The 23870-nt window shown below is 41.0% G+C and overlaps 1 protein-coding gene across 5 annotated transcripts; it reads right to left on the bottom strand.

Annotated features, from left to right (window-relative positions):
- Positions 1 to 311: 311 nt before the first annotated feature.
- Positions 312 to 23365, bottom strand: arfip1 (ADP-ribosylation factor interacting protein 1 (arfaptin 1)). 5 transcript variants are annotated; one of them, XM_072670138.1, is made up of 12 exons: positions 23211 to 23365; positions 22203 to 22427; positions 19611 to 19939; positions 18712 to 18768; positions 11969 to 12067; positions 10456 to 10564; positions 9187 to 9288; positions 6691 to 6803; positions 5664 to 5885; positions 4310 to 4467; positions 3919 to 4093; positions 312 to 2919 (listed from the first exon to the last, which is right to left on the bottom strand). In XM_072670138.1, exons 3-12 carry the CDS (start codon positions 19935 to 19937, stop codon positions 2764 to 2766), a joined length of 1518 nt encoding a protein of 505 aa, XP_072526239.1. In that variant the 5' UTR covers positions 19938 to 19939; positions 22203 to 22427; positions 23211 to 23365; the 3' UTR covers positions 312 to 2763. The 5 variants fall into 5 exon arrangements, with proteins under 5 accessions (XP_072526239.1, XP_072526237.1, XP_072526241.1 ...); XM_072670136.1 differs by lacking the exon at positions 22203 to 22427; XM_072670140.1 differs by lacking the exons at positions 9187 to 9288; positions 22203 to 22427.
- Positions 23366 to 23870: the final 505 nt, after the last annotated feature.

Here is a 23870-nt window from a genome sequence, read left to right as displayed (position 1 = left end):
TACCCTCCTAAAATAAAAGGGTTCTTTCAGCAATGCCACCGAAGAACCACTTTTGGTTCTATTAAAACTGGTGAAGAACCTTTACATCAAGGTTCTTAACACTCACAAATCTGGTTCTTTTAGGAGTATACCATCCTGCAGAATAGAGTTCCACCCCAATTGTAAAACACCTGATCCAGAACATGAAGGCCTTCAGGGGTGTCTGGATGGTAGAGCATGTGTGCTGGATCTGAACTCTCCAGGGTGGGAGATCCCCAGGACCAGCGCTGTAAGAATGGAAAACCAAGAAATGATCATGACAAACCAGCGAGTTAAGAAGGAGAACAGTTTAATGCTTTTCCTCCTAAGGTCTTATACAATATTGAGAAACTTAGTTTTCACTCAAATACCTGATAATTGCCATCAATTACACCCCCCCCCCCAAAAAAAATGCCCATAACAAAAAATTTCCAAAGTAAAATATAAGAAAATACAAATATAGATTGTGTCAGTTTACATAGGGTCACTCTACAAGGGTACCGCTATGCTGCCAACGGAGAACGGCAAAGTTAAACAAAGCATAAAGATGGTTATAACATTTATTTAAATATAATAATAATAATAATAATAATAATAATAACAATAATAACAACTGAGGATCTGGACCCTTTTCAGGTCCTGGGAAGAACCCACTGCAGGTGTCAAAGCACTTTTGCTGCAGTGTGAAAAGACATCATTGGTCAGGGATGTGTTAAAGCACAAAGTATACTGTACATACTATATACAGTATGTATATAATAGTATTAATGAAACATTCAGTACATATTGAATAATAATAATAATAATAATAATGCCAAGTGGAATCTTTAAAGACGTTAAGAGCAATTTACGATGGGAAACCCTGGATCGAAACGTGAGAAAATATAGAATTGCTTTGGGATGTGCTGAAAGAAAAGAAAAATCAATGGAACAAGAGGGTCTAGAAAGCATCTACTCCTCAGGACGCAGACAAAAAAACAACCAAAAAAGAAAGCTGATTTCAAACAAAGGGACCTGGTCTTTCCTTTGTGCAAACACAGTATTCCACATCAAGTTCATTTGGTTTGCGTCTTATATATTTAAAAAAAAATAATAATAATAAAAAACAATTCCAGATTTAGCAAGTGTCTAACGACTGGAATGCAAAGTGAGGACGAGGAAGGAGAAGTGGTTACGAACGTCAAGTCAGTAGAGGAGTGAATGAACTGCTGGTCTTTTGTTATGAAATATACATATATGTACAGATATACTGTATGCATATACATGTATTTATGTATGTACGTGCGCATTGGTCCACAGCATGGCAGTGCAAGCCTTGTGCTTTTCCTGACAAGACCTGACGAAACAGAACACGACTGACAGAGAGAAAGGCACGTTAATGTCAGAAAGGTAAGGCCCGGTTTCCTCCCTCTCATCCAGAAGAACCTCAGAATTTCACTTGTTAATTTTCAATTTCATTTAAAGCCAAAGATAAAAGGATTTGTCCTCTTTGCGGTTTCAGAATGGTAACCGGTAACGGTAGCGTCAACCGAGACTGCATTTCAGTATTTGTCTTGCTCCCTCAGCCAGGCACGGCTGTCCAGATCAGGAGACGTCCTGAAGTCTGTCTGGGAATGTTGTGGATGCTTGCATCCCACTTGATGGAAAGGGCAGAGTTTGAGAAGAGGTGAAGGGGTGGAGTTATGATCTGCCAGAAGTGGTTCACTCCCAGAATCTCAGTTAAATTAGTGGGGCGAGTTCCAAAATCAAAAACAGGGATGAAAATAACCTAGCAACTGACCTATCCAAGCTCCGCCCACAACTGTGTGTTATTTTGTAGCTTCTGTTAGAAGACCATCAGAGCAAATGTCACAATCAGATTATAACTTGTCTAATTCATGACCAGTGCCATAGATACACTGGCCCTGTTCTGCTCAGTGTGATATCAACCACAGACTGGAATTTAATTCTGACCCTCATAAATGTGCAGGTTTTATAGCGGTCATTAAAGAATGAACTGGAACTGCTTGCTTAAGCATTTATTTATTATTCTTTATTTATATTGATATTTTAAGACTGATAATGACCAAGTTAAGAAATTCAATAAGTTTAACTGGAAACTGGAAACATTATGATGTGAATATAATTCTTTAAACAAAGATTTTTGTCCAACCAAGCAACAGCTGCTAAACACCACATTTGTGGGCAGAGCATGGAGAGGTTTAACACCAAAGTTCTGGTATGTGAGCTAAGGTAATGAGATGATGCCCCCAGGGCATTGAGGATGTCTAAAAGGTGGCTACAGAACTGGAGTTACATTCATGGATCGTTATTTATTTATTTTTTTTATACAACTCACTATTAGATTTGTCATAACTCTTATACCACAAAGTGCATGTCTTTTGATTTAGAAATAATCTCTCAAGAGCCCTCTTCACCCCTCCCTTACTAGAGTAAAAAATTCCCTTCTCCCGGACAAAAGGAGAGAAGCACTCATTTAAAAACCACAGAGAGATAAAGATCAATATTTCTGTCTGGTTCATCTCCCCTCCACCATATTCAACTTTCTTTACATTTCCTGACAGGTTTAGTGTCCTGAAGTGAAAACAAGAGACAGGGCAAGAAGAGAGGCTGCTTTCTTCTTTTTTTTTTTTTTTGTATTTTTTTACTTTTCTGTTTTTTGTATCTAAGGAGTGCTTGGACGACATGTAGCCTCCGCCCCTTTCTGGATTATACCACCTGTCTCAGAAGGGGGGTTTAAATGGATCAGTGCTCCTCAAGCCAGGATGGCATGTCTCCCCCAGGCATTTTCAGTTTGATGTGGAACTGTTTGAGTGTCTGTTCCAGCTGCTGCTGGTTTCCAGCGAAGTACGCAGCGATGGCATTATGGAAGAGGATCAGCTGATTGTGCAAAACTTTCACCTAACAAACAAAAATATCAAAATTACTATGAGGGCAGAAACATGCTATAACACACACATAACTCACTACTATAGCACTGTTAGGAATGCATTGCTGTCGAATATGTATTTGTACATTAGGGAATAAAATAAATGGAGAAAATAATCAGCAGATGAATCAGTGATGGAAATAAATGAAAATGGGATACACTTTACATAAACGTCCATTAATAAATAGTTTTAAGCTTGAACTATAGTAAAGCTTTTATTAACCAAATAAATACCCTTTTATCATTCCTTTAGGGGTCAGATGATAATAATAATAATAATAATAATAATAATAACAACAACATAAAAAAATATATAAAAATAATAAAACTGTAATTTTTCTAAGATGGTGATCATACCATGAACATATTTATACATATGCTGTTTACCAGTGATTTAGACTTAATTACAATCAATTGCAATAGTATTGCAGTTAATATAATTCATGTTTCTAGTTAACTGTAGGTATCTCAGCAAAAGTAAAACCTGGGGTTGCACTTTAAAAAATATATATTTATATTTTTTGAAACATCCTTTACAGATTTTAACGCAGCACTTTAAACATAATTAATGGCAGAGTGTCATTAAGTACTAATAGTGTCCCCTAGTGGACAAGTTTGCTAAATATGACTGACTGAGTGAGCGATTTCTGTAATGTAGTGTAATGTATTCAATCTATGGGAAATTATTCTGAGGACATGTGGGCCAATGACCTTTTGAGGGAAAACTCAGAATAAACATAGTGATGAGGATATTGCACTGTATAACGTCTAACAGCTGTGTCATTTTGCTTTTGAACATCATTATTTGGGAGGGGAGGACCCGAGATATTGCAATGCTAAACTATAGTCCAGGGGTGTGTGATAGATCAAAAGACCCAGTTTTCTACGCCAGTCAATCAAACAATGAAACCCTTAACTGGGTACAACTCCACTACATACATGTTATACTTAGAAATCCTATCAAAAAGTACCTTATTCTCCTCCAGAAACTTAAGCTTGACGGAGACGTCATTGCGCATCTTCTCGTATTTCTCACGGTGTATTTGGAACTGTATCTGCGACTGCTCAATCTTGGGCAGCGTGGTGGCATCACGTGGGCCGAGGTTCAACTCTTCTAGATCTGTACGATATGCGTCATACTCAACCCTGCAGAGGAGGAATAAGGCTGAGATCAGCGTCGGCCTTTACTACAAAACAGCACATAGTAGAAAGATTGGTTTTAACAAAGCTACTTCTCAGGACACTCAGCTGAGGTCCATCACAGTGTTAACCATGACACAAACAGGTAAAAGAAACCTGGGAGTCATGACAGACCTTAATTGAAAGTAAAGCATGTGAAGGGGCTTCCGGGGAAAGTCATACCTGGCTGCCTCATATTGTTTGATGTTGATCAAGGTATCCTCAATGGTTTTGTCCACCAGAGTGTTTACACTGGCAATGAAGAACTGGATGGCGCCTAAAAGGGTCTCCCCGTTTTTGGATAGGAGTTTTTGGGTCTCAGCATTGTAGCCAAACTCCTCCTAGAGGGTTTAAAAAAACAAAAAGTTCAGATGCAGGTTGACAATTAGCTCTTGATTTTATTTATTTATAAACAGCATTCAACCAAAAAAGAATTACATAAAATGACTGCTTTATTAAAGACAAACATGGCTTATGGATATTATGTGTTTTTTATGTACTTATGCAGCTCACATAATTGAGAAATGACAATTATATAACAGTAATTTAGAGTCATAAAAACTATGTTTTAAAAACTATTTTTACATAGTCGAGAGCTCACTAAAAATATCACACCAACCACTGAAGGCTTTCGTTTTTCCTCAGTAAACAGATCATAAAGTATTCAAAATTTGCTGTTGTTCTGGACACATTAATAATTCAGCAGCACATAAACCATGCATGAATAAAAAGGTGACTGCTACAATCGCTGCCACCAGTATTAATAATAAAGTGGATCACAGAACCCTCTTGATTATTAAAAGAGGAAATGAGTTACTTCTGGCTTTGCATGGATTTCTGTGCACATTTTGTCTGTGAACTATTTACAATCCTCTATCAAATGGATTCTCATCTCACTCACTAAAAAGTGCAGAATGTGAGAAAACAACAGAAATAGAGAAGAGAGACATCTTAAGGTTTCAAAAGTTGATATTTGTACAGGCAGTAAAGAACAAACCAAGATTAAAATCATCTTATTTGCAAAACAGAGCATTAAAAATAAAAACAGTCAGGTAGAGTGTGTAGGGTTCTTGCAACTGCTGATGCACGGTGGGGTATGCAGTTATGCTCCCCAACTAAAGATACTAAGACATACTCTTGAAGGGGGTGGCGGTTGGCGGTTCTGGGTGGCGGTTCTATAGCGAAATAGTACGAAATATTGGCTATATCTATCCAGAACAACCCCTTCCATGCACAGTTTAGTGTTTGTACTGCTGACTGTTGGATTAATGTGTGTTAGAATAGGAAAACGCTAAAATATGTTAAGCAGCAGTACTAAAGTACTAAGTATTTTTAGCACTACATGCACATCACTTTATTCAGCATGCCTGATATGTGAAAGAGCTGTTGTGTGCTCTCAGTTGTTCATTTCTGGCTGATAACGCTCAGTTTTCTAAGTATTTGGTAGCTGCTGTGTGTGACAGCAGAGCCAGTTTACTGACCAACAGTCTGGCATGTGTTTATACACAGATGTGCAGAGCTACTGTTCACTACTTACGTGAAGCTCAGGTGATTTGAGGCTGAGATCGGCGAAGGCGTCGCCCAGCTGTCGCTGCGTCTGCATCATCTGTGCCAGCTGAGTGGCAAGTGTCTGCGCCAGCTTGACCACGTGCTCGTACTTGCGCTTGTTGTCTCGAAGGACTTCGATTTGTGCCTCCAGCTCCAGGTCTACGGTACGTGATCCACGGCCCAGCTTCTCTGACAGGATCTGCTTAGTGCACTGTGGGGTAATGTAGTACAGTAAAGTTAAGTCAAAGTTTCACATGCAACAAGTGAACACAGGTGTGGAGATTAGAACATCAGTAATAATAATAATAAAAAAATGCAGTCTTTTTTTGTATTTTAATTGAAAATGTATGAGCATCACAGTCTTTTGACAAACACGTTGCTCAATTTAGAAGCCCAGAATTAATATGCTGTTTTGCATGATTTTAAGTTCATAGTAAAGATACAAATCCGAAAAAAAAGTTTGGATTCAAGAACTTTTATTATCTGATGCGTGTAGTGTGTAAAAGAACTTCAAGAGAGGTTCAAGGCTAGTGATTTAGCATGCTGCATGCACAATAATAAAAAAAATGACAATAGATAGACATACTGTCTACAATGATGTCTACTGCACCTGTTGTATACTGACAATTAGCAAACATGAGAACAAAAAGTTTATTGCTTGAAGCTATTAATGAAAGCCAGTGGGTGTTTGGTATTGTTGTAGAACAGATTTCCCTCACATCGGGCTCATTTAAAATAAAACCGCTGTTTTTATTTAATTTAATTTAATTTCACAGCCAAGTGTTTCTAACCCTAAAATCCTAGAATGTGGCAGCTGCAGACTTATTGTATTGGCTGCATAACACTGTTCCTTTAAGACAAACTGGTTCGCCCAGAGGATTTTTCTGCATGTTTTCCACAACTACAATGAATCTGTTATTCCCTACCCTCTCCATTCCAGACAGTAACACTCCTTTTCTCCAGCTCCTGGGCTAGAAGTTAGTTTGGCAACATAGTTTTAAGCAGTCTTTACTTACTTTGTAAGTATTGATGCTCCACTTCCTGACCAGCTCCAGTTTCTCCATGGCAGGGCTCTTCATGTCATCGGCCAAGACCACCGACCTGCTCCTCGGCTGTTCGCCCATTTCATCTGATAAAGTAAAACATTGATTGAGACAATTAGGTAAAAACAGAACATTGTAAATGCACATCCTCCAGGTTTGAGACCTAGGACTTGTATGTAGCTCTATGCAGACGACTAGAGCAATGAAGATTTACAGCAGTTTTAGATTTGGGGGGCAAATTTAATTTATGGTCACTTCACAGTTCAAAAATTAGCCAACCACCATAAGACTTGTTTTTGTTAATTCTGCCCTTTACTTTTTTTTAATTCCCACTGGATCAATTTAATAGAATATTCCCACAGTGAAAACTGCAGAAATGATAGATATACACACAACCCCTTTTGGTAAAAATGAGATGAGTGAAGCACTACAAAATGCAGTAGTGTTCAGACGAGTAATGTCTCAGCATGCTCTTCAGAATCCACCACCCTAATCTAACATACCTGCCGCATTTGGCTGCCTCTGAAGGCCCTTGATCAGCTGAACCGGATGTAAACAACTATGCAGGGTGGCAGATCTCCAAAGAGCAAGCCTAGGCACACCCTTCATTTAGTAAATCTGGGTCAATTTCCCAGGATATTTATTCTTCTCCTGTCATAACAGATATCACTTTGTTCTGGTGTGGCTGACTGCACTGGAAAGCAATTTACCCAGCTCCAATCAGCAGTTTTTCCTTCAGACAAAGTAGGAAATCACCTGGTCAACTGTTTGAAGACTGAGACCTACTGATGAAACCACAAAGCCAGCAGCCAAGATAAGATTGGAAACCCTTGGTCTAGAAGACTGGGTAATATGCACTGGTACCATGGTTATACCATTCCTCATTACCGGAGCTCTAACAGCACTGCCTCATCCAGACAACTAAATTCGTGTAGACCTGTCAAAGTAGATCCAGCCACAAATTATTTTACACCAATCCAAAAAACAATATTATATATATATAGTATAGCCTTTATAACCACTGCCTTTTAAACCATCCTCAAATAACCCTTTTTTAAGAACCTGAGTAAGATTTTAAAACCTTCTGTTAATGAAATGCATCCATGGACCAGCAATGCCACATCCTAGCCTACAAGACTAACCTTGGGTCATGTACACTCTAATAACAAGGGTTCTAAAGAATACTGAAAATGGGTTCTCTGGCTTGTAACATGTAGTTGAACCCTTTTGGTGCTATACAGAACCATCTACAAATGTTAAGAACCCATTTTTGTGTTTAGTAGAGTCCAAGATTAGAGGTATCTTTGAGTTTAAGTCTATTTAAACTAGCTGAGGTAAACAGTGAAGCACTTCTGTAAGTCGCTCTGGAGAAGAGAGTCTGCTAAATGCCTTAAAAGTAACAGTTTCTATTTATAACCAGACCATAAAAAACAGTAGGTCAGGAGGCGCAAAAGGTCTCCCGCATTTTAATGTGTGTCTCCATGTCTGCAAGTTAAAGCAAGTCAGTTAAAGTTAAATGAATGTTATAACAATGTTATAGCATGAGCTGTGGTCAGTGCTATGACTGATTGACATACAACGCAGAGGAATTATTGCTACTGAGCAAAGCATTGTGACATTCACAGTGTATGTGCTGTCCCCACAGCAGAAACCTGCAAGAAGCAAGACGAGTTCTCAGAACTGCAAAAGGGAACCCAAGAACATTGGAGATGAAGCAGGAACCGATCAAAGCAGGGCACATTATTAATACTGTCCAGGGAAAAGGGACAGAAGGTAGGTCATTTGAAGTGTTGATGACTGGTTTTAGAAACAGGTTAGTGATTTCAGGAGATGGACAACATGCTGACTTCAAATTCAATTTAAAAGAGAAGGTAGAAGAATCCAAAGCCACCAAAGAAGTGTAGGTTCTCGAGACAAAGGTATGAAACAGATCCACCTGATCCTTAGTCATCAGAACTGGAACACCGCAAAGCAATGAAAGTCATTAGTGCAATGGAACATCTGTCAAAACCTAACACGAATAAGGAAAAGTTGGGATTTTTGATTTAAGTACCACTGGGGACACTGGAAACGAATACTTTTCTATTGCAATTTTCAGCCAAAGCAGCTTTTAAAACAAAGCTACAGGTCAGGTCATTTAAACATTCAAAAGACTGTAATAATTGTCACTTCTGACATCCAAAATACAACAAAGAAAAAAACTAAAATCAGCATGTTCAAATTAGATGGTGCAAGTGCAGACTGGGCCTTTTGTATTGCATAGGAAACACTAAATTATCCGTTAGACCATTACAGATCTTTAAAAGCATGTCCCACTTAATCACTGACTGTAATGGTTTTAAAAACAGATGCCATTGCAAGTTACTGAGTGAACTTCAAGATGGCAAAGCAGAAAGCAGAGTAGCCAGTGTCTGGTTAGTGCAGAAGAGGCATCTCAGCGGGACGGCTGCAGCATTACAGCAGGGGTACCTTTCTGTCTCTCCACCTGACTATCGCTGGCCGTGCGAGCTAGCCGGCTAGCTGCCGCAGGACTGGCCGCTATGGTGGGTGAGGTTGGCTGGCTCCTCGACCCTGGAAACGGTCAGCAGCGGAGAGTCAAGGCAAGCATGGTTAAGAGGGGACTGCACCCAAAAATAATTTTCATATTTGCTTGGATTGTCAATTACTGATGTAGAGGTGTGATGGGTTTTCTGTTAGCGCTCCCCGGGCTTAAAGGTTTTCTGTTAGCGCGCTCCCATCACATCTCTGACTGATAAACAAAGGTGAGAAAATGATTTTTGGGTGGGCATTTCCCATAAAGCAGGAGTGCTATAAGAACAGATTGTAACCTCTTCCAGATACTAGGCACTTTAAAAGGATATCTATCTCCCATAAACACAAACTCCACACCTTAACTAACCCATCAGGATTTTGTTGCCTTTTTGTGATCATTTTTAGATTAAACTGCTGCCATTTCTCAAAGCTTGTGGCAAAATTTTGATTTCTTGAACTTTTAAATGTATTTTAGTGAGTTCATTTCTAAAACTAGCTGAAAGTTAAGGGCATCTGAGCAAAGCATATGCAGAGCAACAGATAAAGTGGTGTTTGGCATGTCTCTTTATCATCTCTAATCTCATGTGTGTGATAAATTTGGCTGATTTGGTGATAAATTAATCTACTGATCCTCTGGATGGAAACACAGAATTTGAGTTATCTGGTAATCTCGACCTACATGAACAAAGAGCAACAAGTGTGAAAAGAGTGGGGTGGGCAGCCATTATTTAGGAGAGTGGACAGGTTTCCAGGGTGGGGAGGGGGGGGGGGTCAAGTAATTTATTCAAACACTCCGGATGGTAATGAAAGGGGACAGTGAATGAATAAAGATCACACACAGACACACACACTCATTAGAGGCACGAGAACATCTTGCTTTTCAAATTCAAATTGCCTCCTCTTCCCGCAGCTCGCTCGTAGAGATACATGACGTGTAGCCATACAAGTGAAGTGCTTCTAGATATGCATGAACCAACCCTCTGTGAAGAGGATACTTTCAGGAGCGTCTCCAATCTCTTAGGCTGGATAGTAGAACAAAAGCAAGCTAATCTAGCTTTACTGAGAGTTTTACTTTCAATGTAAAACCAATTAGACTCTTTTCACTGGACATTTAATTAAAATGACTGAAAATAAACACATACATCACAAAACCAACAAAGCAGACTGATTTGTATGGTTTACATATTGAGGAATACGATTACGCACCTGAGTATGGTCCTACTTCAACCACGCCCTCTGGCATCATTCCATAGTTGTCTGGTGCATTGTGGGTGTGTGATGTGTTTGGTCCAGATGAGATGCCATGTGACAGGTCCTATTCCAACAATAGCACAAAAATAAGTGATCAAGCGCATGTAGTTCTTAATGTAGTTCACTAACACACATTAAGATATAAAAGTAGGACTTGATGCTTAATACTTTCTTGAATGTGTAAAGTCATCCACCAAAAAATAGGAACAGCTTCCAAACATGGGGATGGTAGTGTCATACACTGTTACTATAACTAAATGTGAGACACCCCATATACATTTACAGCAGCTGCCGTTTTGGACACAGGTGGATCAGAAACGTAATGTAGGTGATGGTAATAAAACCTAGTGGAGTTTGACGGACCTATGATGATTGTCTGGCACAGTTATGTAATCCAACAATGAATGAGCAGACTAAACCAGAGAGGACACCGGCAATGCTTACAGTTTGAAGGCATTGGGGATAGCTGCAAGATGCCTGATCTGTGATCAGCCTTGGTCCTGTGCTTTTGGAGGGTAATAAAACACTTTCCAGGACAGTTTTAAGCAACAGAGTGCTGTCTGGCATGATGGATGGAAGGCAGAAGGGCAGACAGTAGGGGGTCAACAGCTACAGCAGGCATCCAGTCTGACTGATAAGGAGCCTTAAAATAGAGTCTAATTATCCCAGCAAAGCTGTCACCATTCAGAGCGGACCATTTCATGCTGTTGCAAAGTCATTTTGGGGACATTGATGAGCGTTTAACTGCACATTTGGCACAATATGTTTCTAAAATTAACTTACAATCAGCCAAATAAAACCAACATGTTAACAATGAGCTCATTAATATTAACCATCAATGCTCAGCTGTAGCTGTGACATTCACCATGATGCTCAACCCAAACAGATTATAATCAGCTTTTAAATACAAGGTTAACCAGCTGACTGTGGTCACCATCAACAATCGCATGTGAGACCAAACATGTTTGAAAACATTCCAGAAAAGATCATTAAATCCATTTGAGCTTCATAAAAGGAGGTCTACCACCGTGTTCATCCATGTGGAGGGTTTTTGCATGACTGTGAAGGTTTCATGAAAGCGCAATACTAGCAGATTTCATGTCTGCAGATTTCAAACTGTCAGTAATCCTTGTTTATAGAGGAGAGAACCCATGCCGCTATGGGCTATGTTATAAACATGGCCCATTGTCTGCTATGACAACTGTCATGCTATGAGCTGCAAAGGTAGCATGTGGGCAAATGCAACCTTAGAATGTAACCTTAAAAACCTCTTGTTTTGCTGGGCACCAGTGAACAGAAGCATAGCAAATGCATGTCCACACAAAAGAAGAAATAAGAACCATTCGTTTTAAGCAAAAGCCATTCATATATACCTTACAGAAAATAATTGTGATGTGTTTTTTAGAACCGAAGCACTAAAACTTGAGTAGTCGGAGTCAAAGGGCAGCACTTAGAGATCGTTTCTTACCCGCTGAAACACTTCTTCGTGACCAGTGTCCGCTTCGCCATTGCTGGTGACCGAGAGTTCGGCAGCCGGGCTTCTGTGGGCCTCCTCTGCCATAGCCACCTACACACATACATACTTCTAGTTAGGTCACACAAACATGACTTTCGGACAGGCTGACATTCAAGCAGATCTGCCTCCTGACCTCCACATTCTGGCACATTACATAACCACGTTATCGAGAGACTCGATAACAGACATATACTGCCAGGAAACGCACAGAGAGGCTGTTTCAAACCTGGTTAGCTGGAGCACTTTCACAGGGAAAATGGGAATGTTAATGAGGGATGTCAGGAACAGCCAATGCTCTTATTCAAATCACTACCAGAAAACAAAAGAAAATAATTAGCGTCACAAAACCAAATGACCGAGGATTCTCTCAGTTAGATAAAAAAAAAAAAAAGAACCATGTCATCAAACCATGGTAACACCATAAACTTGTTTCCATGGCAATGCCTACGGCAAAAAGCCTCCAGGGGAAGTTGGGCTGTCAGTGCAGCCATAAGCTCCTCTCCTGTCAAACCCCGCTGCCTTTAAGCAGAGAGTCTGACCAGAATTTGGCATCCCAAAGACACACCACTAGAGATACAGACGCTGAAATCTCAATTCCTGGTCAACAACAATTACAGACCTTTTTTTATCTTATTACTTCATGTGGCTAGTCATATTTAACACAAATCATATCATTTTGCTATCTAACAATCTAACAACTCTCACCACCTCTAAAACTGCTTCTGAGGTTTGATTACATCACCGGGCACCAGCAGGCAAAGAAAAATCCTATTGAACAATTAGATCATGTTTCATCTTCCATGCTGGAGATAAGACTGCTGAGTTTTGATTTTAAGAGCTGCAGGAACATACTCTGAGTAGGAGGTGCACTTGGAAGTTGAGGGAGGGAGGGAAAGAAAGAAAGAAGATCGGTAGGTGGGTGGGTAGGTATATGGATTTATTCAGACATTGACAGTATGCTTCTGTCCTGTTTCAAAAATATATTTTAGGCAGAGATGCTCTGGAATGCACAATATCACAATCACAAGAGCAAATACCCAGATTTACATTTGTAATAAACTGTACTGCATGTGTGCTGATGGTTTTTGGATGTTTTAGGTGATGCTGGACTACTGGATGAAAATATCTGCATTGTATTAATTTTACTACAAATAATAAAATAAAGTGATCGGACACCAGTATTGGCCCACAGCTCCCAGACCAATACACTGGTTTTATGTTACTTACTTTTAGCGTCTTCAGCTAGCAGGATGCTGTTTCTCTAATCAGCTGGGAAGGAGGAGTTGATTGCATTCAGCCACACAAGAGGGAGCGTAACAGTGAGGTCAGGTACTGATGTTGGATAAGTAGCTAGTTTTGCCACACCAACTCATCCCAAAGATATTGGATGGTGCTCAATCACTCCAGAGAACCCCTCAGCCGAATACTGGGGGCTTTATACCCCTCTAGCTCACACTCAGCATTGGGCACGATGACCTCAGAGTAATGTCCTTAGGGCTGCTGCAGTGTCCCATTCTATTGGTCAGTGCTTTTCTATTGAGATTATACAGCAGAGTGTGAACATTTGTGTCAGCAGTAGGGACACCTTAAAGAGCCAAAGTTACTCATTACAAATCTGTAATCTGGATACCTTTGGACATGCAGTGTAACAAGCTGTATTTTATCACTCCAGCTATACTGTGATACACATGCTAAAGCCAGAGCTAATGCTCGGAAAAAGCCTCATACAGATGGTTTCCATCTTTAACGAAAAGGAAGTTCACCTTCACTTTTATGCTTTTTACTGTTTTAGCCTCTGTTGACCTCTGTTTCAGATTCCTTTGACTCTACAATGCCCCATAAAGTAATCTTACTTAATTTTTAACACCTGGAGACTGGAATGGACAACATGACCTAGAAAAGATGCTGTAATCTGAAATGATCACCAGAATCAGTGCCATGATAACCCAAAATAAAACACACCATAATAAAGCAATCCAAGAACGCTTCAGCTTTCCAGTTCGAACACATTGTTTTCACTAATGTTCAGTGAGTATACCACCTGCCACAGTTCCAGTTCCAAAGCCAGTACAATTTATGACACGGCAATACTTTTAAGATAGCATTTTTGCATTGCTGTAGATCTGGCAAACACTGGGTTTGTAACCTATTCAGTCAGGTACTATGAGAAATATGAAGGTGCAGCCAGAGCAGCTTGGCTAAACCAGGTGTACCATGTTCTCTCCTAGCTGCAGAATTATAGTCTTTGGTAATATTACAATATTATAAAAACAACCTTCAGGGCCCATTGATGCTCGAGGAGGTCCCACCTTACAACTTACAGAACTGAAAGGATCTGCTGCTAAAAATAGGACAGGACACCTTTAAAAGATCTTGTGTACATACCTCAGGTCAGAACTGTTCGGGTCTACATAATATTACTCGGTCTTTAATGGCATGACTGATCAGTGTAGGCCCAGCACACGCCACTTCGGTCACCTTGGGTCTAGTTCTCAGCTTCAAAGTCAAAGCAGATGATCGGTAATGACCCACTACCTGACCTGAACCAACACAACAGAGGAGCTCACAAATAACAGCAGTCAGAGAGAACTGAGGCGGTGACTGTGGCTTTGCTAATGAGATTAAGTAGTGTGCCTGTGATATTACATCAGTGCCAAACAACTAAGAGGACTACGAATAGCACACTAACGGGTTTGCTGAGAACCGCAGGTCTTATAGTCGACACTAAAGGAGAACTGAACTTGGCAACAGCTCAAACACTAACGTCACAACGTACGCAGGTCAGCGTCTGAATTTAACTGCCTTCTCTATGCAAATGCAGCTAAACAAGCAAGATCACGTAAACACAAACTGACATTTCTAGAGACAGCACTAAGTGGATTCCTAGAAGTCATTTCATAACAGAACTGTAAAGAGAGCCATGAAGTTCTCCTTAAAGCCCAAAAACACAATTCAACTTAGTTTACAATTTACAAAAATAAATCTTAATAATGCGCTCATGTTCCTACTCTCTATTCATTATTGCCAATCAGGCCTATACTTAGATTACACAAACCAATAAAGTTCAAGAGTTCATAGAGTTCAAAGATAAATGCCATGATAACTAGGGATGCACCGATGCGGCTTTTTCAGTTCCGATACCGATACATAAACGTTGCATATTGGTTTATACCCGATACCAGTTCGATACCATTGCTGAATTAATAAACCGTATACCTCACCATGTGGGAGAAACTTAAGGCATCAGGATTGACTTAAACATTACTTTATACAATATTATACATTAACACAGATATGTGTACTAAATTTCCATTTTGCACATTTAGTCCAGTCTCACACCAACAAATTAAAGTGAAAGGATCAGTTCCATGGATCAGCCTAATTATCCGATACCCGATCCAGCTAATTTTGTTAATATTGGGACAGATATCCGATCCTAATATCGGATCTGTGCATCCCTAACTATAACTTCACACCCAAAAAGTCAAATGCAGACCCAATCATAAATGTCTGTAAACATACAGGTTGGTGGTTCTTCCAGGTGGATAACTTATTTAAAGTAGCATTTACATTTACATTATCACAAAAGTGCTTCAATGTTTACTCAGAAAATACCCATAGCTAGTTTGTATAGACTAGGATACAAAGATCCCTTCAAGCTTAGACACTACTCAAACACTACTTGTATTTAAGCATTAAACACAAATAATACTTGACACTACATTTTGCACAAGTACTCTTGAAAGAGGAGGGTCTTCAGACGGCGTTTGAAGACAGTGAGCGACTCTGCTGTTCGGACACCCAGGGGACACCTTAACGAATGGTGGGTCAAGCCGAGCCATACTTGAAGCTTGAAGGGCAGTAGCAGTAAAACATTCTGAGCCTAAAATGAACTAATGATATGATTTAGGTTGTTTACTCTCATCTCACTTCACAAAACATGCTGAAAAAGGTCTGTTCAAACAACAAAAGCTTTTAAAAATGATGCACTACGTTATCAAACCATGAAAAGCTCAAACCAGAACCCCTACTGCCAATCAAGCTTTAACACTTGGATTCTACTGCACTCGAGAAGTGTGAACGCAACGGGATATTACAGTTAAGAGCTATTATGACATTACAAGTTCAACCTCAAACATACGGCTGGCATGCAAAACAAAAGTACGATCCGTGTCCACTCAGCGGCTGTGAGATTTGAATCTCCTGGTGGGGCTGCTCAGGTGTCCAGCAGGTGAAAGCGGCGCACGGTGTCCAGTGACGCACAGCATGAATCTTTTAAAGCCATCTAAATGTCTGTAAGGTAGGAGGTCAGTTTTCCTTAAAATGTTCTAAATTGAATGAAACGATTGCAAATACCCTGGCGGGATCATCCACAACATACAGAACCGTACTGACAGCTACAGCGACGTCTTGCACTCTTTATAAGTATCCTTTCACAGACTTTTGGAACTCTTAAGCCCCAAAACAAAATAACTAGCCTCAGAAAATGACCACAGCGGTGGTTACCAACAGGCTAAGATGTTTGTGCTACAATATTGAGCAATCCAGTTCTGCTCACTAAGTCCAGGAAACTCCCCGGAGTTCAGTTGCTTGGATACACATGAAAGAAAGAAGAGGGAACAGGCACGAAGGCAATCCGATCAGCCAGACTGAAGGGACTGCCATTGTCTTCTCTCTGAAGCGCCAAGCCAAAGCGTAGAACAGGTACTAACATTACGAGACTACTGCACGGCCGAGAATTAATGAAAATTTGATGTTTCACTGCAACATGATTCAAGATAAAGTCTCACAGACTTGATAGGTTGCTTATTTTTACAGCAAGTGTATTACTGTGATCACCTTTCGGTATACTGCAATGGCCACTGCTGCACTTCACACTCTTGGAGCAAGTGTGCATTGCGTGAGTTTTGTCCATTCCCTTTTAATGGAGCTGTTTGCCACCCTCCACAGATCACCTCAGGCATGCAGTAGAGCTTTATTGTGCAGCAAATAACAGACTAGGTTTTGGCATCCTGTCACTGTCGAACAACTAAACCATGTAATTTCCGATTCAAGTTTTCCTAAAACATAAAAATGATCAAAAAGAAAAAAAAGAAAAAGTAGAAGTCCCACTACTGTGCAGAGTAGTGCGCCTGCTCAGGTCACTTGCTGTTAGAACACAGTGTTGACGAAAAAACTTCTTATAATAGAAGCCAGTTGCTTCAGGTCAGGCTGAAAAAGGTTGGAGAAGTCCTGTAAAATGTAACATGCTTTGCATCCTTACATCAAGCTGTTCAAACACGAAGACATTGCTTCACCGATGAGCCACAAATTGCGAAAGCAAACCACTTTCTGTTGATCTCTCTTTGCTTGCCATGACTAAGGAAGGATTTAAACCCATAAATTCACTTGAAAAGCACTTCTGCTTCAGCAAAGCTTTGTCACAATAGCCATTTGGTAGGTGATTTTCCTATAGGACATTAAAAATATGGTTGTAATTTCTTTAAACAAGTGTGTGAAGGGTATTAAAGTTTTAAAACACATGTACTTATCAGTCTATTCATATGTAGTCCACTAAAATATGCTTGGATCAGTCACATACACTAGATTGGATAAAGACATCCCTGATATAAATGACACAATGAAGCTCACTGAGTGGAAAAAAACAGGTTTAGGATACGGGCCCCTTAGGAGTAACCGGAACTTGGGTGACACCAATACATCAGTTGGACAGTGTTTGTAAGGCACTGTGCCAGCCAATAGCGCACGAGTGCCCTGTGGACCATGTAACTAGCACGTGAGGCTGCTCTCCTCGCATGGCTTTTTGCGGGTGTGGCAGCTATTGTCCTGAGAGACCCTGCAATGTTGTACACTTCTACTGCAATGTGAGGCCTGTATAACGAGGAGAAAAACTGGAAGAGGCATTAAACACACACACACACACACACACACTCAAAAATCATTCAATAAGCACCCAAGTATTGTGCGTCAGATTTTCCCTATTTAAAAAAAAAAGGAAATAAAAAAGAAAGAAAGAAAGAAAAAAACGCCACACAGACACTATTGGACGAACCAGTGCTACAGAACAATAACAATACACTCACTTCCGGGTGGATAACAGTGTTGGAGAGTAAGTAGAGAGTAAATAATAAAACTCTGATACAGTGAGCAGCTCTAAATACTCAGTTTAAACTAGTTGTTGATATTAGCAAACCTGGAGCTTCCCTTTCCCTCACTGGGTTCAGCTCTACAGAGGCTCTACTGCTGAGAACGGGAAACACTTAGACCTGATCTGCTCTGTACTGGAGAACACAGAGCCTCTAAGGTGACATGATGGTTCATTTGAATAAAGCATGAAAACTAATGTGAACATTGATTTGTATTTTATTTTAAAATAATATATCTCATGGCCTCAACATATATTTTTTTGTGGTCACTAGAGCCTTCATTTGTGGCCTCAGTATATTTTCTGGTGGCCACACCTTATGTCACTATAGGGGCTCCCCTAAGTGTTCTCCAGGGTTTCTGTGGCATCCAGTGTTTGAGCTATACTGTGGCCAAAAATGTAAAGAACTGCATGGACAGGCAGCTTTTACAGAGAGTTTTACTTCCTAGATGGGGCATATCTGGCACGCCTGACATTACTAGCGCCCCCTACTGGGATTGGAAGGTAACAGTGTTCCACTTTGGTTTCAGTTTATTTCATTTATACTTACAGTTGAATTGCTCAGCCGCGATCGAATGCGAGTTATCCACCCGGAAGAACCACCAACCTGTATATTTACAAACACTCCGATTTGGTGTACAGGAATGACAAAACATATATATAACACCACACAAACACCTCTGAACCACAACCCAAACCCACAAAGCAATTCCAGAAGCACCCACAAGAAGGCAAAGAGAAAAAAAATAAATCAAGAGAAGCCGAAAGAGCAGAGCTGTGCGATTTACACAAGAATAAAAACGTTGGGTACTGATCATCTTGGTGATTGCATTCCTTAAATAAAAAAAAACAGATTATAATTCTGTAGTAATGCGCAAACATTGTTAAACTGTTTTTGAGAGAACACAGGCCATAAATAGGGCTTTAAATGATCGGTAATTGCACAGCCTGAGGACAGCACCGTTTGATTGTCTCTGCTTGAGCAGAGCAATGCTGCTTGTAGTTCAGGCAGTTCTTCATTCACAGGAATTTGTTTAAAGGAACAGTTTGGTGAAAAAACTAATATAATCATGATTAATCACCCCAGATGTAGTCAAACAGTTAAAAACATTTAGGGTACGTATTTATCCAGTGTTTGTTAGCAATGTTAGCCTAGCATCACCAGTCCTATAGAAACAAACAGGTCTTGGCTGATTGACTGAATCTGGGGTCAATGATCAATCAGGTTTAACTGATTTTTAACTAAACTATTCCTTTAATAAATCATTCTAATAAAGCCTCCTGCCTGTAATCTTACACTCTGACAACAAATGAGGAATTTCTTTGGAACAGTACGCCAAAGTCAAAATGTAGGAACCTTAATTTTTAAGAGTGCAACAGCACAAAGCAGACAGGGCAGAAACCAAAGAAAAAAGCCCGATTGTAAGCCGCGGCGGCCGATTGGGTCACCTTTACGCCACTCTGGGCGGGCACTGCATCCTTTGGAGATTCATTACTAGCCTGATCCTCAGCGTCCTTACGAGCTGCACTATTGTATCTCTGGGCTTGCTCAGCATGCTCCACTTCCTCGCCATGCCGGTTGCCATCAAGGCCTCTAACTTCACTACTGTCACTTATATCGATCTCGGTCATGTGCACGTCATCAGAGAGGCTGTTTGGAGTCTCCTCTGGTTGGCTTAGAGACTGGCTGGAACTCCCCAGACCCTCTTCCTCCTCTGGGTCTGATCGCTCCTTCTCCGAGACATTCTCCTGTGACTCAAAACTAGCCTCTGACATTCCTGCAAGCAAACGCAGACACAGTAAGCGAAGCTGCAATTCATCTCACTTTTCTGCTGATCTAGGATTGGCCAATTAGCTTCTTCTTCTTTCTGATTACACCACAACAGTGGCTTTGGGTAGTAGAACAGTTTCCGAGCTGAAGCAGTCAGTCAAAGAGAATTAAGGAGGAATATCTTGGCTCAACTCAATGCATTTTCCTGTCCAGTAAGAAAGGAGGCAAGACTCTTCAAGAGTTTTATTACCTCACCCAACCCCGAGGCAGTGTTTAGAACAAAGTCATATACAGAACTCCTCGTGCAATACGTGGCACGCAGCAGACACTCAATTCTATAGGAAATATTACTTGAAATTGGGGATGCACTGATACCCTTCTGACATTAACAATAACTGATAGAACATGGTACATAAGTGCCACTAGCAGCACTGATACAATACTAAATCTCAGCGTTACTATAATTACAGTATTGTTACTGTATGCAAGTGCAAGTATCAACACAGATTATACTGTATTTAAAGTACAATAATGTTGTATTTGATTATCAGCACCGATACTACGTTTAAATGCCAGGATCAGCATAAATTCTGATGCTGTATTTAAGCACCAGTATTACTTACTATTCAGTACCTGCCCCATCACAATACATTTCTTTTAATGATTTTAAACAAAGGTTTTTGCATGAATGACCACACCCATGAGCTAGAATACCGTAATCTGTGTTACTACTACAACTACTAAAAAATATATATTAGAAAAACTGTGCTGTGTCCATTTCCTGTAACATAGCTATGAACAGTGTTGGTAAATAGGCTACTCGTTATCCTAAAAGCTGAATAACATCACCATGTGACGGGTTAAACCTCCATCGCAATGTTGAGAAGCCCACATCAAGTAAAACTTGCAGGACAGGTGGACCTAGACCAGCAGCAAATTTGAGTGTTACCATGAGGGATTAAACATACCTACAGCCTGCTTACAACTAACCAGTACTGCTGCACGATATAGACAGAACACCACATCCTAATTATCCGGCTATAATTAAGACTGCGGTGCCTGACGGAAGCACAAGTAACACAAACACAGCTTTAGATTTACTACAATGGATGCTAGGCTAACAATGCTGAAAAACCCTGGACTCAGACGGTCACCGATCCCATCGCCATCAGTTTGGTGTCTGACATGAGCTGACATCATCTGTGTACGTCCCCATGTGCTTGGCTACTGGACACATCACAGACCGTCACTAATCTCATCGCAATAAAGTCCTTTAGTTTACAACACTTACGGATTAGGGTTGCTAACAAACCCCAGATTTCTAGCTTCTTTAGATGCTAGACTAACACCGCTAGGAAACACTGGACTTGGACTGCTCACACGAGTTCACGCGCTAGTCGGAAGTTCCTACTTCCCACTTGTGAAGTTGGAACTACAAGCAGGTCACGTTTAACTGCTTTGTTGTAGCAGCAACATTATATGGTGGTAATGGTGTAACGTTGGCGCAGCGGTGCCTCAGCAGGTTAGACCACTAGGCTCTTGGTGAGAGGGTTGTGGGTTCGATTCCCACGGTTGGGCCCTTCAGCAAGGCCCTTTATCCTCACCAGCCCCGTCACTCTGTGTGTTCACTGCACGGATGGGTTAAAGATGGAGGTCGAATTTAGCCCCTCCGTACTTGATGGCGATGGTCAAAAGCCGACCCGCACCAAGAGCCCTTTGAGCTTCAAGTACGGCTCGGCTCGACCCACCATCCCTCAAAATCCACGGAAGACAAGCGTCCAGACTTTTTACTGTCCTGCATCGAAGTGGTGGAACGAACTTCCCCTGGGTGTCCAAACAGCAGAGTCCAACGCTCACTGTCTTCAAACCCAGACTGAAGACCCTCCTCTTCAGAGAGTACTCAGGTTAAGAGAAGAGTACTATGGTCACCTTATTGTCTTGTGTTTAGTAATGTCTAAGATTAGAGGTATCTTTGAATTATTAGTCTATTCTAACTAGCTGAGGTTTTCTTGGGTAAATAGGAAAGCACTTTGTAAGTCGCTCTGCATAAAGAGCATCTGCTAAACGCCGTAAATGTAAATGAAATGTAGTTAAAGGAATTTCATCCATTGACACAAATGGTGAAAATGGTTGTCTTATCTTCTTAACAACTATACTGGTTCTCTGGCCTTCTCTGCCATGCTCAAGGTTGAGGGTCACCTCAATTTAGGAACCCGGGACTCGAAACGATCTCCACTACCCCACTGGATATCACGACCTGATTCACTCACGCGCAATGTCCGAGTCAGGAACCCGTATTTCCTCTAACTCTGACAGCACACCAACGCACCACTAGACCATCCCAGGCGGTCATCCATCCTGGTACGGGACGTGTGCCACTTCAGTTCACAGCAGGAGGTTGGATGTTGGGACAAGGCTGCTGACAGACTCTGGACTTGGACTGTCAGGGATCTCACCTCTGTCAGTTTGGGGTTATTAGGCCAACACTGCCCACTCTAACACACACACACACACACACACACACACACACACACACACACACACACAGCAGGTCAGCGCGCGGCTCCTTTAAGCAGCAATAAGGAAACTGCTCGCCTCAGTGCCACGAACACGTACACGAAATCCCCCTTTCGTTTAAAATTCACACCAAAATCGCACTATTATTCCCTCACACTGATGAGAAACGTAACTGCAGTGGATAAAGAAGCATTAACAGCTTATTTAGCTAAACGATATCGGTGAAAACAGCATACTAGACATTTAGACATATAAATATATTTTTAACTAGCGATTAACTAAGTTTGTTACCCCATTTGAACATTTCAGAAGCAAAACTAAACTAGATAAGAATTTAATGCAGTTCAATTCGGTTAAGTTAGCTAGCTACGACTTTCAGTAGGAACTGTCCGTTCCACCTTAAAAGCAGCAGCTCCGCCCAGCAGCTCCGCCCATCCGCCTGAGCGCACAGCCCGCCACTGCCGCACCGCTTAAGGTGGAACGGACAGTTCCATCAAGACGAGGCCAAAGTCTGAAGTTTTACACTACAGCTGCCACCAGTTGATCATTTTCACGAACTTCGCCAGTGCAGACGTGACCCAGCTCTCCCCAGAGTAGACACAAACTTCAGCCCATGTTTCAGACCCAACATTAAACCCTGTCAAAGAAACTTTTCCGACGCGATTAGTGTTTTACTGTCACACAGACGAGCCGCAGCTCCGCGCTGAAGCAAGCCATCGTGCTGCACGGCGAGCAACACATGATCCGGCTAGATACCTCACCTGCAATAAATAAGGGGGCTTAAATATCCTCCTGCTGCTGCTGCTGCTGCTGCTGCTTCAGTCGGAGCTCGGCGGTGGTCATTTACAGGTGAGTTACAGGTGAGTTTGCGGCAGAGCTGCAGTTCAGTTCAGGGGAAAACACACAGCCCTTTCAAACGCTCCCGGAAGAGGAGGGCTGGGGAGGGCTGGGGAGGGCTGGGTCGCCCAAAGCACAACGCTGCCCCCTGTCGGTTCTCACTAGTACGCCATGACCCTCTCTGCTCATGTCAGCTGGGGGAGGGAACTCGGGATGTCCCGGTCCGTCCAGACCGTGTATAATATTGTTTACATTAATAATACAGCCACATCATTTATAAAGGAGCCTTTATGGTGACATGGGGGTTATTTTAATTCTTTTTAATTCTATATTTATATTGTGTTTATAGTGTAAATTATTGATCTACATTTCTGTATCTGAGTGTCTTGCTCTCCCTTTCTGCTGACACTGAGAATTTCCCCACTGCAGGACTAATAAAGGACTATATTATCTTATCTTATATTATCTTATCTTATGCCCTTGAGTATCAAGGGCAAGTAATATAACAGCTATAATAAAATGGAACATGCGTAACTGTTGGACAGGTCTTCCTTTCACCCTTTTTCCATAAAAAACTGCAAAAC

This window comes from Salminus brasiliensis, chromosome 24 (genome assembly GCF_030463535.1).
Source record: "Salminus brasiliensis chromosome 24, fSalBra1.hap2, whole genome shotgun sequence".
Classification (NCBI taxonomy): Eukaryota; Metazoa; Chordata; class Actinopteri; order Characiformes; family Bryconidae; genus Salminus; species Salminus brasiliensis.
The sequence above is the reverse complement of the archived record's forward strand: the minus strand, read 5'-3'. Positions and strand labels throughout refer to the sequence as shown.